At 41.7% G+C, this 12,179-nt stretch overlaps 1 protein-coding gene across 2 annotated transcripts in view; it reads left to right on the top strand.

Annotated features, from left to right (window-relative positions):
• AGPAT4 (1-acylglycerol-3-phosphate O-acyltransferase 4) overlaps window positions 1–12,179 on the top strand; it is a 76,092-nt gene that overhangs the window by 41,717 nt on the left and 22,196 nt on the right. For both annotated transcript variants that reach the window (XM_084285402.1, XM_084285403.1), the window contains 3 exons: window positions 1,220–1,389; window positions 9,284–9,445; window positions 11,508–11,661. In XM_084285402.1, coding sequence (XP_084141528.1) covers window positions 1,220–1,389; window positions 9,284–9,445; window positions 11,508–11,661 — 486 coding nt within the window. The remainder of the gene's footprint in view (window positions 1–1,219; window positions 1,390–9,283; window positions 9,446–11,507; window positions 11,662–12,179) is intronic.

Raw genomic sequence — 12,179 nt, forward strand, 5'->3', positions numbered from 1 at the left:
ACTTAACAGGGATTTCCCTGTTGCCCCCTCTTCCTGCCCCCATCCCTCCCTTGCTTAATCATTTCATCAACTAAAGGATGTGCAGATGTACTTGCTATTAATAGCTCCTCTTGGCTCTGCACACTTTGCCAGCCACCCCCCTTATCTTTAGCCTGGGGATGGCAGTTCCTCATCCAGTCCGAGCTGTTGGCTCTGCTCTGAATGATTGATACACTCCTGGCAAATGTAAAATGCATCTGTTGTAGCAGGACACGCAACTGCTACTCCTGACAAGTTAAAAGGATGATGCATAAGGTGTACGTGCAGCAGACCTGCTTCCAGATGTCTTGTCCAAGCTGCTTTCTGGTCTGTAATTGTGCAGTTTTTAGAGGTTCCTCTCTTTATGCCTTTCATTTAATTGACTCACAATTGCTGCTTTTGTAACTGTCTGCCACTTAACTCGTGCTTTTAGATGGCACTTCTTTTTTGTTTGTTCGCTTATTTGCTTGGTAAAGCACTGTAGTGAATGGTAATGTAACTCTCAACAGAAGAATCAAGAATTTTACTATCTGATGTAGTTCAGTCTCCATTTCATTGTGGGGCAATGACAACGTAGCATAAAATCAAGAGAAATGTGTACGTGAGAGATTCTTGTACTGGACAGTCCCAGCTGTTAGAAGTTACTGGCCCGAGTGGTCGGACTGAGTACAAAATGCAGTCACAGGCTGTGCTGTCGCCCATATTGCACGTAAGACGTCCTGAGAGCACGGCAGTTGGAGCCTAGCCAGCCAGGAGCCAAGTGGTGCTGATGTGGAGTGAGGCCCGATGTGTTGTCAGTGCTTCCAGGGGTTTCCAGCTGGCAGAACTCCTAGGAAGGAGCGTGAGGAGCAGTGCATAGTGCAGATAGGCCTCTTTGTTTTTCCTATAAGCTTGTTTCATTCTTCACGTAATGTTGTTGTATTGTAAACCATAAATGCTAATTTTATATGTATCTTGATAATACATTTTTAACATTAAGTTTGTAATTCTCAAATAAGTAAAATCCGTCAGTATTGCTATAGAACAGTTCTACTCCCTCCTCCCATGCCATCTCCTTATCTCCCTTTCTCCCCTCTGCCTCCCCTGCCTTACCCTTTTTTTGCCCTGTAGTGTTGAGGCAACTGATACTTTTCAACGCATTAATAATTTGTGGCTTTGCATATGCTCTGTGCATTCATTTATGTCTTGTTCTTTATTTTAGAGATGGTGATGTTATTGGAATGGTGGTCGGGCACAGACTGCACCCTCTACACTGATCCAGAGAGTTACCACAAGTATGGGAAGGAGAATGCCATTGTAATTCTTAATCACAACTTCGAAATTGACTTTCTCTGTGGTTGGAACTTCTGTGAAAGATTTGGAGTCCTTGGGGTGAGTTTTGATTAGCATTAAAAAAAGCTTCCTCTTCTTGGGTGTGGGGAAAAAAACACACACAGATAAATTCTTTGTGTTTTTGAGAGTGTTGTGGTTTAACCCCAGCAGGCAGCTAAGCACCACACAGCTGTTTGTTTGCTCCTCACACAATGTAAGAACAAAGAAAGGTGAAAGTAAAGTAAAAGTGCAAGAGCACATAGGTTGAGAAAAGGCACTTTACTCAGTGCCAAAGGTAAAGCAAAAGAAGGAATTCATTCACTACTTCCCATCAGCAGGCAGGCCTTCGGCTGTTGCCAGCAAAACAGGGCTCATCATGCGTAACAGTTACTTGGGAAGACAAACACCATGGCTCTGAACATGCTTCCACCCTCCTCCTTTCCTCAAGCTGTTACTGCTGAGCACAGTGCCCCATGTTGTGGGACATCCCTCTGGTCAGCTGTCCTGGCCGTGTCCCCCCCAGTTCCTGGTGCACCCACAGCTCCCTCATTGGCAGGGCAGTGCCAGGAGCAGAAGAGTCCTGGGCTCTGCGTGAGCAGGGCTCTGCAGCAAGTCCTAAATCCAAAACAGAGCAACATACCAGCTACAGTGAAGAAAATTAACTCTATCCCAGTCAAAACTGGGACATTAAGTTAACAGATCTCTGTTCAAATTTCATGCAATTGTTGTCAGGACTTAGAGACATGAACCTATGTCAGTGCAGTGGAATTACATGGAATACTGGGTTAGGGTTGTTTGGGCATTCATAGAAATGTTAAAACTATTGCAGTTACAGCTGATGAAAGAGGTATTTTAGCCTGTAGAAGTTTTACAGTTGTTTCTTTCAGCGTGCTTGCTGCGTACCTATTTGGGTGATTGTGCTGCGGAAGGATGAGCTACTCCACGATACTTTGCCAGTAAATTGCAGAATTTGTTTGCCTTCTCTAGAGCTGTCTTCCAAATCCACCAAAACCATAGCTAGAGCTTGAATGATGTAGTTAATGTCTCTCAGAATGAAAGGGCTGCCAGCTGAAGTGAAAGCACTAACCAAGTGTTAACTAGTAAAGGGTGGGAGAATGGGTTATCCACAATTGAATGTACTATTGCGTTAAGCTATGAGTATGTGTGCATTTGTTTTCAATTTTTCTTGTTTCCCCTGTTAGTTCATGGAGATGATTCTAGCACCTCTCCTAAGCTGGTTTGGTTTAGTTCTGTGATGCTGATGACATTTTCTGCTGACAAGAGACTAAGGAAACAGTTTCACCCTCCAAAGAAAACAGACTAATACCTCATTTTGGCAGTCTTCTATAGTATCCTCTTCTAACCTTGCTACTGAATGCTGTCAAAAGTCCTGAATTTAGTTTGTGTGAACCTATGACTCCTTGTGGCCTTTCGTTTTGGCTCTTTGCATTTGCTGGATATTTAGGCACTACTTGAACGCCTTTCAAATTCGAGTCATGAACATCTGCTTTAAAACAAACAAATTCCACAAAGATGAAAAAAAAAAAGCACCACCGCCAACAAAAATGAACAATAACAACAAAAACAAAACAACCTGAAAACTGGAGGGAAATAAACCAAAGGACTGCAGGTCCTGCATATCAATGAAATGGCTGTTGGCTCCTCATTACTGTGGAACAAGTTTACTGTCATGTCTAGGCCTCAAGTACAGAGCTGGAAAATATCATCAAAGACAGCAATAGATGTAGGGAAATGTGGCAGACAGATATATGTGCCAAAAGCATTCTTCTTTCTATATGCTCATTATACAGTGGTTCTTTAGTATAGTCTGTCTAATTTTGTAGGCCTAACGATGACAGTTCTTGAGGTAAAGCTGTACTGTAGAAGGTCAGGAGCTTCTTCAGAAAGCAGCATTGTGGAAAATTAAAGGGCTGTTTCTGTACAAACTAACAGGGGCCCACAGGGTCAGAAATCTCTTGTTTTACGTTGGTGTTGTGTGGTTGGATTGAATTTAATTAGCTTTAATTATTTTTTAATAGTCTTTCCAAGTTAATTGGGATTATGTTTTGATTTTGTGTATTGTTCCCTACACATAAGAAGGCCACTGCATAAAACATTAACTATTGCACAATTACTCTGCTGCGCTAACTGAAAACACTGCTGTCTTTGGATGCTGAGTTATTACTCAGTTTGTATCTTTGCTAATCTTAGGGATCGTTTAGGAACTGATATATCTTTTTGTAATTACTTCTTAAAACTATTTCGGTCTTGATTAATGTACTGTGGTTTTACTTTCCAGAAACTGTTCCAGGAGGAAATGGTTCCCATGTGCTCTTACTTGCGTAGATGTCTTAACACAGGAAAGCAGTTTATTCCCCTGTTGGGGTAACCAGTCAAGGTTCATCATAAGCCATCAAAACAAACAACCAAAAAAAAACCACACCCCCTTCACCAGCGGTCATCCTAGATTTGTTTCCTTATGGGATTTACTGTATTGGCATACTGGTGCTTGGTTTGGTGCAGCACAGGAGTGGATGGATGCCTGGCGGTGCAGGGTATAGCTTGGTATGACTTTGTGCTGTCTTACACCAGCTTCTTGTGCAATTGTATTGTGCAATACTGCAGGATTTGGTGGGGCAGCACAATTAAGAATGTAAAAGCCATTATGTTGAAGGCTCATCTTGCCCTGTCTTGAACAGAGGCCAGAAGCAAACGTTTGAGAGAGAGTTGCAAGAACAAGGCAAGCATACAAAGAAATTTTGAAGGGCTGTCCGAGCCCCTAGCAATTTGTGGCTCGGGGAATTTGTGAGCTAATGGCGTTTTATATTTAATGTGGTTTAGTTTTACGCTGCAAAGTGTCTATGCAAACTTTTTAGGCATTTATCAACATCTCACTAAGCTAATCATGTACTCACTGCTCTTGAAAGGGAAATTTTGACCATGCCATCCTATCTTCTGCATCTGTTCTGATGCTTGTCTGATCGGTATCAGCATGTTTCAGGCACTTCTCTCTGTCATGCCATACCTGCTTCTATGAACGAAAGGAAAGATGACTGGGGAGGGTGAAGAGAGAGAAGACGAAGACAATTCATGGCTGAAGGAGAGGAACTGATTGCGTTTAGCTGCAGAAGGTGGACAGAATGGCTTTGTTGTGATATCCAGCAGTACCCTACAGCCATGGCAGATGTTGGCCATGCTGTTAAAGACACTGTAAGTGTGTGCCCAAACTCTGTTTTACACCTTGAACTTCTGTTAAACGAAGCCACTAATTCTAGGGTTTGGTGGTGCTGTGCTTGGTTGTTTTGTTGTTTGTTTGTTTTTTTGAGTTTTGAAGGAGTAGGTAAAAAAAAATCTGCCATTTCTGACATTTATTTTACTTTTACATTTTTATCATACTTTTGGATATGATTCTTTATGATACTTGTGGAGCACCCATTCAACATGCTAGGAGGTACCGGCTCGACAGTGCTGAGTGAGAGCCAGAGATCTATTCATTGACAGAGGAAAAGGAGAAAACGCCATCAAGAAGCAATTCTGTGCTCTCTTTCTCTCTTGTGAGCTGTTCTAGGCATAGATTGTCTTGCCAGTTGCAGTTGGGCTTCATGTAGCTGAAGCTGCTGATGCGTGTTTGTGGCACCAAACCATAGAAGATTTTTGGTGGTTGCTGGCGAAATTAGATGTTGAGGGTGCTCTGCTTTTCCATGCTGTGCTGGCGAAATAGCTGGGGCCAACTCTGGTGAGCCTGGGCTTTGCTTCCTTGTGTTGACAGGTCCCTGTGCTGTGCTGCACCCTTCAGTTTTCTTGCCTGTGATATTTGACCTAGGTCCTGTATTGGCATTTAAACGCATCAGTAACAGTAAGTTTTTCAAGGTGTGTGCCAAGCAGCCCTTTGAAAACAGGCCTGCTGGAAACAAGGAACTTTCAGTTAAGAAACAGGCATTTTCTGAGGAACGAGATGTTGTTCAGGACTTGAATCAAAAGCATGCTCGTACACTCCCTGCCGGGACTCACTGTTACCCTTCTGGTTCAGTGCTTGATATAACGAAGCAGTGCTAAAATAGCTTTTTAATCAGTTTAGTAACCTTTTTCCTGAGATGAAGATATTTATATGAGCAAAAATTGCCTCCACTTTAAAGCTAAATCTACTGGTTCATCTGTTCGTTTTCCAGTGAACACAGGTAATGCTAAGCATATGTAATCATTTTAAACCCTAATTATCTGTTCCATATGCCAGAAAAAAAATAAAAAATAAAAATGTAAATAAAAAGTTATTTATATTGAAGCTTTCTGTTGGAAGAACGGAACATTGCCTTAAAAAAAAAAAAAAGGTGTGAGAAGAGTCTTCTGCTAGATTACTGCTTGGAACTGATAGGTATGTGAATCCTGATTACTTCCCAATGCTCATTCATTTGTATATTTCAGTATATTAATAGGAGTTGTATGATTGTTCATGTAGGCAGAAAAAACACATTATTACTTGTATTTAATACAGCATCTTAACATAAATATTGCTAAAATATTGCTGTGTTACTTTCCCAACATGGAATGTTTTTTTTTTTTTTCCTCAAATTGAAGCATTAAAAATTAGGAGCCTAGTTACATTTACGGAATCATGGCTTAGAGGCACTAAAGAAATGTGTCTTTTCATCTCGATGTCCCTGAGACTACAATATGAAAGGGTGTGAAAGAGAGCAAACAGAATTACCAAAAGTATGTCAGTGTCGAGGGCAGCCCGTAGAGCAAGTAATTTCTGAGATAAATTGCTGCTGCTAATGGTTTGCAGCTGCAATAAATTTGTTTTGAAACAGGAACAAATTTTGGTAGACATCCTCAGCTTACAGGTTGATTTTGTGCAGTTTGTTCATTCTGTGATTAAGAGGTGCTGAGTAATTGAGGCTAGAGACAAAAATCAGGATTTTCTTTCTGTGACAGTAAAGCTATGGGAACACGTCTGAAGTGAGTTTTTTACATTTATTTTTTATGCAATGTTAGTACAGTCATTCACACAAGGAAAATTTCATGGGTATGTAGTCAAAACAAATGTAGTCAAAAGAAATTAACCTGGATTAAAACGCTCTTAGTGTAGATAAGCCATCCAGCAATGATTTCGTAAGTTGTCTGTTGGAATTACACAATTCTGAGCATTGAAAATGTTTAACTTCTTTCAGGAAGGCAGTGTACATTTCGTAAAAAAACAATGATGTACTCAATTCATTCTGTTGAGCAAGCTGAATTTAAGGACTAGAGGTGACTGTCATGTATTTTCCAAAGCTCTCCGGTAAAGGAAAAATCAGTGGCAGAAGCGAACTACAGCTGTGTTCTTCCCTTCCTGCCTTCTCAAGCAGGAGCTGTGCACGTGTAGACAGCTGAAGCCTAACAGATTGCAGCTCTAGTTATTGTAGCGAGGCGGTAGCTTCTGAGGGGCCTGATGTATTCCTCCCACATGAGGAGTTGTACCCGTGCAGTGACGGGAGAGTTTCCTTCCTCCCATTAGCTCTGTGTCATCAGCCTGCCTTCTTCTGCGACAGTAGGTGGGGTGCGCGAAATACAGCCTAAGGTAATTTGGTTTCTTTTTATGTTCATCTAAGGAGACGTGCACTCACGTGTCTGACAAGCATTTTTAAATTTCAAAATGAATAGGTGTATGCCCTGGGGGAGAACACAAACATCAGCTCTGCTTCTGTGGTCATACCTGCGCACAGCGACCCCGTAGCTCAAGTCAGGCCTGTCTGTCCTTCACCAGGGAAAGAAAACAGTGTTGGTAACATTTCTCCTGCCTCATATTTAACTCATACACTTTTTAAAATATGCAAAGCATTAGAAAAAAGGTGGTGATGAAGTATTTCCTTCAGCTTGTTCTTGGGCTAGGATTCCTGTGTTTTAAAGTCTGGGGGTAGGACTGTTAGATGAGCTTGTCTTCTCTGGCACTGTTCTGGAGGCCTTGTGCGTCCTATGCAGAGCGTGCTGCTGCTCATTTAGGGCATGCCTTGTGATACTGAACACCTACTGTGAAGAAACTTTAAGAGCATGGTGGTTTTGTTTTATTTCGGGGTGGGATGTTGGGGCTGAGCTGTGACACTGCTGCTGTTTTCCTAAAGAATTGGTGGCTTCCACTATGATTCCTTCCAGCTGGGGCCGCAGGTGAAAGGCCGGCCTGCTTGGGACTGAGGTGAGGGTTGCAGTTCCCTAAGGTTCTGGCCTTCCTCCACCAGCTGGAGACACTACATCTGCTGTTTGTTTTTTTTGTGGGGGGTCAAATCATAGGCCCAGGTGTCTTCCTTAGCCTTGCATGGGAGAGAGGAATGAAAGAGCTTCTGGACTGGTGTGTGCATTTTGAATGAAGTTGTATGTGGCCTATAACAAAAAGTGCTCCCTGGAAACTTCTTTTAAAAGTATATGCCAGAATGTAGAGTTTAGATTTATTTGGAAAATACAAAAATAACTTGTATCAAGAGTAACAGAGAAAAGGGAAAATGTGGGGAGCTGGAAGAGGAGGCTGGGCTTGGTGCTGCTGCCATGCAGTAGGGATTCACATCCAGGAGAAACTGAAATGGCAAAAAGAGTGCCTCAGCTGCTCCCTGAGGGACAGCAGGGCCTGGGGTCCCGGCTTAGGGCCATTGCTGAAGTTCTCCAAATGGTTGAGAGAGTGCACTTCATTGCAAAGTGGTAAGTTGTTTGACAGTGGTAATTCCTGCATTCTTAGAAATGGAACTGTCTTGTGTCTTTTTCTGCTCTGCTTCTGTATAACAGCCACTTGTGAAGCTATTTATGTGCACTTGCCTTCCACTCTTATGAGCTTTTAGATAGTTTAATTATTTAAGGTATTTTCCTTCTTAAGGAAAGAAAGCAGATGAGAGAATCGAGCTGAGATAAAGAACTAGGTCAAGCCTCTTCTCCTAGTAACCAAATGAACAACAGCAACCAAAAAACAAAAGGAAATAATTTCTGCTGCTGATAATTTCTATCAGTAAATAATTTCTTCTGGTCAGATGCAATGTCCTGGAACCCATCTGTGGAGCACTGGCATGGAACAGCTTATAATGATACCAGGGATGGAAAGTGGACTGTAATTGCTCCATCTATCCTCTAGGAAAATGTCGCCATCTTTCAGGAATGCTGAAATGATTTTTGTGTATGCACATGCAGGCGTACCATTTTATTCACTAAATAGCAAAGTGAAAGACAGCTTACCAAGGCACGGTGGCCTTCTGGAGTTAGATTTGAGATTTGAAACAAGTTAAATGCTTGAAAAGCCATAGACTTCTTATGGAGAGTCTGGACAAATCCATTCAGCATCTTTCACACCTGTGAGACAGATTCAGTACTTAGTTTATTCCAGAAGGATGCTCTGAAGAGAAGCTCACTAGTGTATTTTTGCCCTTCCATAAACAAGTCTGAACAGAAACAAAGTATTTTTATTGCTGCTGTTGTTTCTAGTGTTGTTTAAGATTGGTAAAGTATGTGTGAAACAGGTGCATGCATCAATATGCTGTTATGCAGCAAAGGCTCTGTGAATCTGTTTCTCATTCTGAATGGTTTTCTTGCCATGATGAGGTGTCCTGGCTTTGGGAACAGGCAGACTGCACTGCACAGGGTATGGTTAAGAATTTAATTTTATGTGGTTTGAGTCTTTTGCATGGATTCCTCTGCATTTGAAGGAATTTGGCTAGTGTTTTGGGTTTCAGGGTTTGGGCAGGATTGGCATACATACATACATACATACACAAATATATTTCATACCAAAAGTCTTCTGTCATGCAGATACTGGGATCAGATTTGACTATTGTGTCATGCAAGGATAACTTCTTTGTTTTGCTTTTGTACCGGTTTTAAAACTGGGACAGGTCAGTAAGTGAATCAAGATGTAAATGTCTAACTTGGCATTGTGTCATGTCTGTACAAAACCCAGTAAGTGGTGTGATTCTGTCTTATTTCCTTTCACTCCGTCTTGCAGAGTTCCAAAGTGCTGGCGAAGAAGGAGCTCTCCTACATGCCTATCATTGGCTGGATGTGGTATTTCCTAGAGATAGTCTTCTGCAAGCGTAAGTGGGAGGAGGATCGGAAAACAGTCATGCAGAAGTTGCTGAACCTCCGGGACTACCCTGAAAACTTTTGGGTGAGTGATGACTAATGAGTGTTGTGGGAGGTGTTGTAGTGCTTGGGGGGATGAAGGCGTACGCAAGACGTGATAGTCACCAGGTTGCTCCTGAGCACTTTGATTCATGAACCTCCTGGCAGCATCAGGGGAATATTATCTGAGAGCTGAATTCTCTCTGGAATTTCCTATGTAATTGTCTGCATTGTCTGTTTCCTAACTCTATAGTATGGAGCTCTGTGGATATTACCTCGGAAATTCCTACACTGCGATTAACTCAGTAATTGTTGCAGTCCTCTAAATGTAGGAGCTGTAGAGGGGTAGATGCAGGTGTTCATGGTGGTGTAACAGATCCATGTGACAATATTGTTTTGAAACACATCAGCTGTTTTCTTCTCCTTGCATTTCCCTGGGATTTTGCCATTCCTGTGAAGGTGCTAGGTCAGACATGGCCCAGTAGAAGTGAAAGCTGCAGAGCAGTGTCTGGTCAGAGAAGTGGCCCATGTGGGTCATTGGCTATGTCAGAGAGGAGTGGTGTCACCTTTCAGTAACAAGAACGTGTTATTTTTTGCACCACTCTTTTTTAAAAGTGTTGAGTCTGTCCTAGTCTGAAAATGGAAAGCCTTTGAATCTTTTCCTTCCTCAGTAATCAGAAGAATCCTAGTTCTGATGGTGAGAGGGAAATGCTACTTTAAGGAGCCTCACAAGGGCCTACAGAACTGTTTGCTTAAGAGGTGGTTTCCTAGTGTAGGTGTACATGCTATATCTCTCCTTCTCTGAAACAGAACTTGGTTATTGTTGATTTCAGTGAGGCCTAAGCAATCAAAAGCTCTGTTTGATTACTGCTTAAATCATTTCTAGGCAGGAGGCTGTCAGCAGATGAGTATTCTTAGTTTCTAATCCCACTTTCTCACAGGGATTTGCCAGTGCTCTGTGACTCTTACAAAATGTTGAATTCCTTTTTGTGAACATAGGCAGTTCAGTGCTAATTGGTAACCACAAATTACCACCATTCTTTATTTACTGCTGTGGAGTATTACTGCAGAGGAGCTATACATATATTGAGAGATCCAGTTGCAGGTGTACAGCTGGATTTATTCCAGTGTGGTGTTTTAATCTGCACTCATTTGTTGACATAATTTCAAAAGGTACAGCAGTAGTTAGAAAGTCAGAGCACGCTAGCTGGTTTAGGAGGATTTTCTTACCAGTTTCTGTATGTTTCATCTGACTGTTTAACACTATGTTTCTGGTATATGAGTAAAAATGCTCTGAGACGGGCTGGATCTGAAGCTGGCTACTTGGACAGTTTTCTTTAGGTTCTCTGTCTTTGTGGGCTAAATTCTTGTTGAGGGTTATTGAGACTTAGCGGGTGTTATTTGGTACCGCTCTCTGATGTGATAGTTTGCATTCAGGTCTGGCAGAAAGCAGCTGAGCAAGTGATAAATCTCCAAAGATCTGTGCTCTCCGCTGCCTGCCACTGGCAAAATTGTAATTGTTCATGTCAGAGCAGTTGTGCTGTGTAGCTCATAAGGGACTGAGACCTACTCTTGTCCTGCATCTCCAGCCCTACATTTGTTACCAGCTCAGTCTTTGGCATCAACATTACAGCCTGCTGTTGCTTGTGGTTCTCATGTTATAGTGAAAGCAGGTGAGCCAACCAAACATTTCCTAGAAATGTGTTCAGTTCAGACACTTTTAGATACTGGAGCACCTCGGCATCAGTAAGAGGTTTGCAATAAGGAGAATGTTTTTTGAGTTTTCTATCTTTTCTTCAGAGATAGAGTGACTTATTCAGAGAAATCAAGTCATTCAGTAGAAGAGCAGATGTTAAAGCCCAAAGCCTAGACTTCAAACCACAGGATGGCAAGTTGCATGGGTGGGGGCAATTGAGAGTTTTTTGTTTGATATTTTTCATTTTTTAATTGTTCCAGGGTAATTAAATTACCAACATGTGTATGTGGCTATACCTGTCCTTGCTAGCAGTGTTCATTTGGGCCATACTAATGGGAATTAGAGAGGACTGTGGTCAGGCATATATAGAAAACCTGAGCTGCTTTCTAACCAAAATTCTCTCTTGTTTTAGTTCCTGATTCATTGTGAGGGTACAAGGTTCACAGAACAGAAGCACCAAATTAGCATGCAAGTGGCTGAAGCCAAAGGCCTGCCCAAGCTCAAATATCACCTACTGCCACGAACGAAAGGATTTGCTGTCACCGTGCAGTGTTTGAGAAATGTAGGTAAGGAAAGTCACAAGGAGCAATGCTAAATGGTCATTTCATGTAACTGCTGTCACTTTGCCTTGCTCTTCTTTTCCCCATAGTGTGTGTCCTAGCAGAAAAGCCCTGGAATCTTTTCTGAGCTTTCTTCTACTGGTCTGTCAAAATTAAAGGTTAGGTTTGACTAGCAAATTAATGGGCAGCTTGATTAATTTCTTATGTTTGCATCCTTTTCTGTTACTGTATTGGGGGATCCCGAGTTGCAGGTTTCCTACCTCTTCCCAAAGGATATTTTTTCTTAGTATTTACTGTACTACTAAGAAATCCTGTTCCCAGGGAAGCCAATACATCACTTTATTACTTCAGAGAATCTAAGAAAGTGTCTTAAATGTTTAGTTGTGGTAAATATAAATAACATGTTTTTATCAAAAAATACTCTGCTTTAAATTTCTCTGTAGATGCACTCTAGAGTTTCTTAGTAGCCTTTGCAGAGTAGAGGGCAGTAAACCATTTGTGAAGATATATGTAGGAGAAGTTTA

This window comes from Netta rufina (assembly GCF_964035555.1).
Source record: "Netta rufina genome assembly, chromosome: 3".
NCBI lineage: Eukaryota > Metazoa > Chordata > Aves > Anseriformes > Anatidae > Netta > Netta rufina.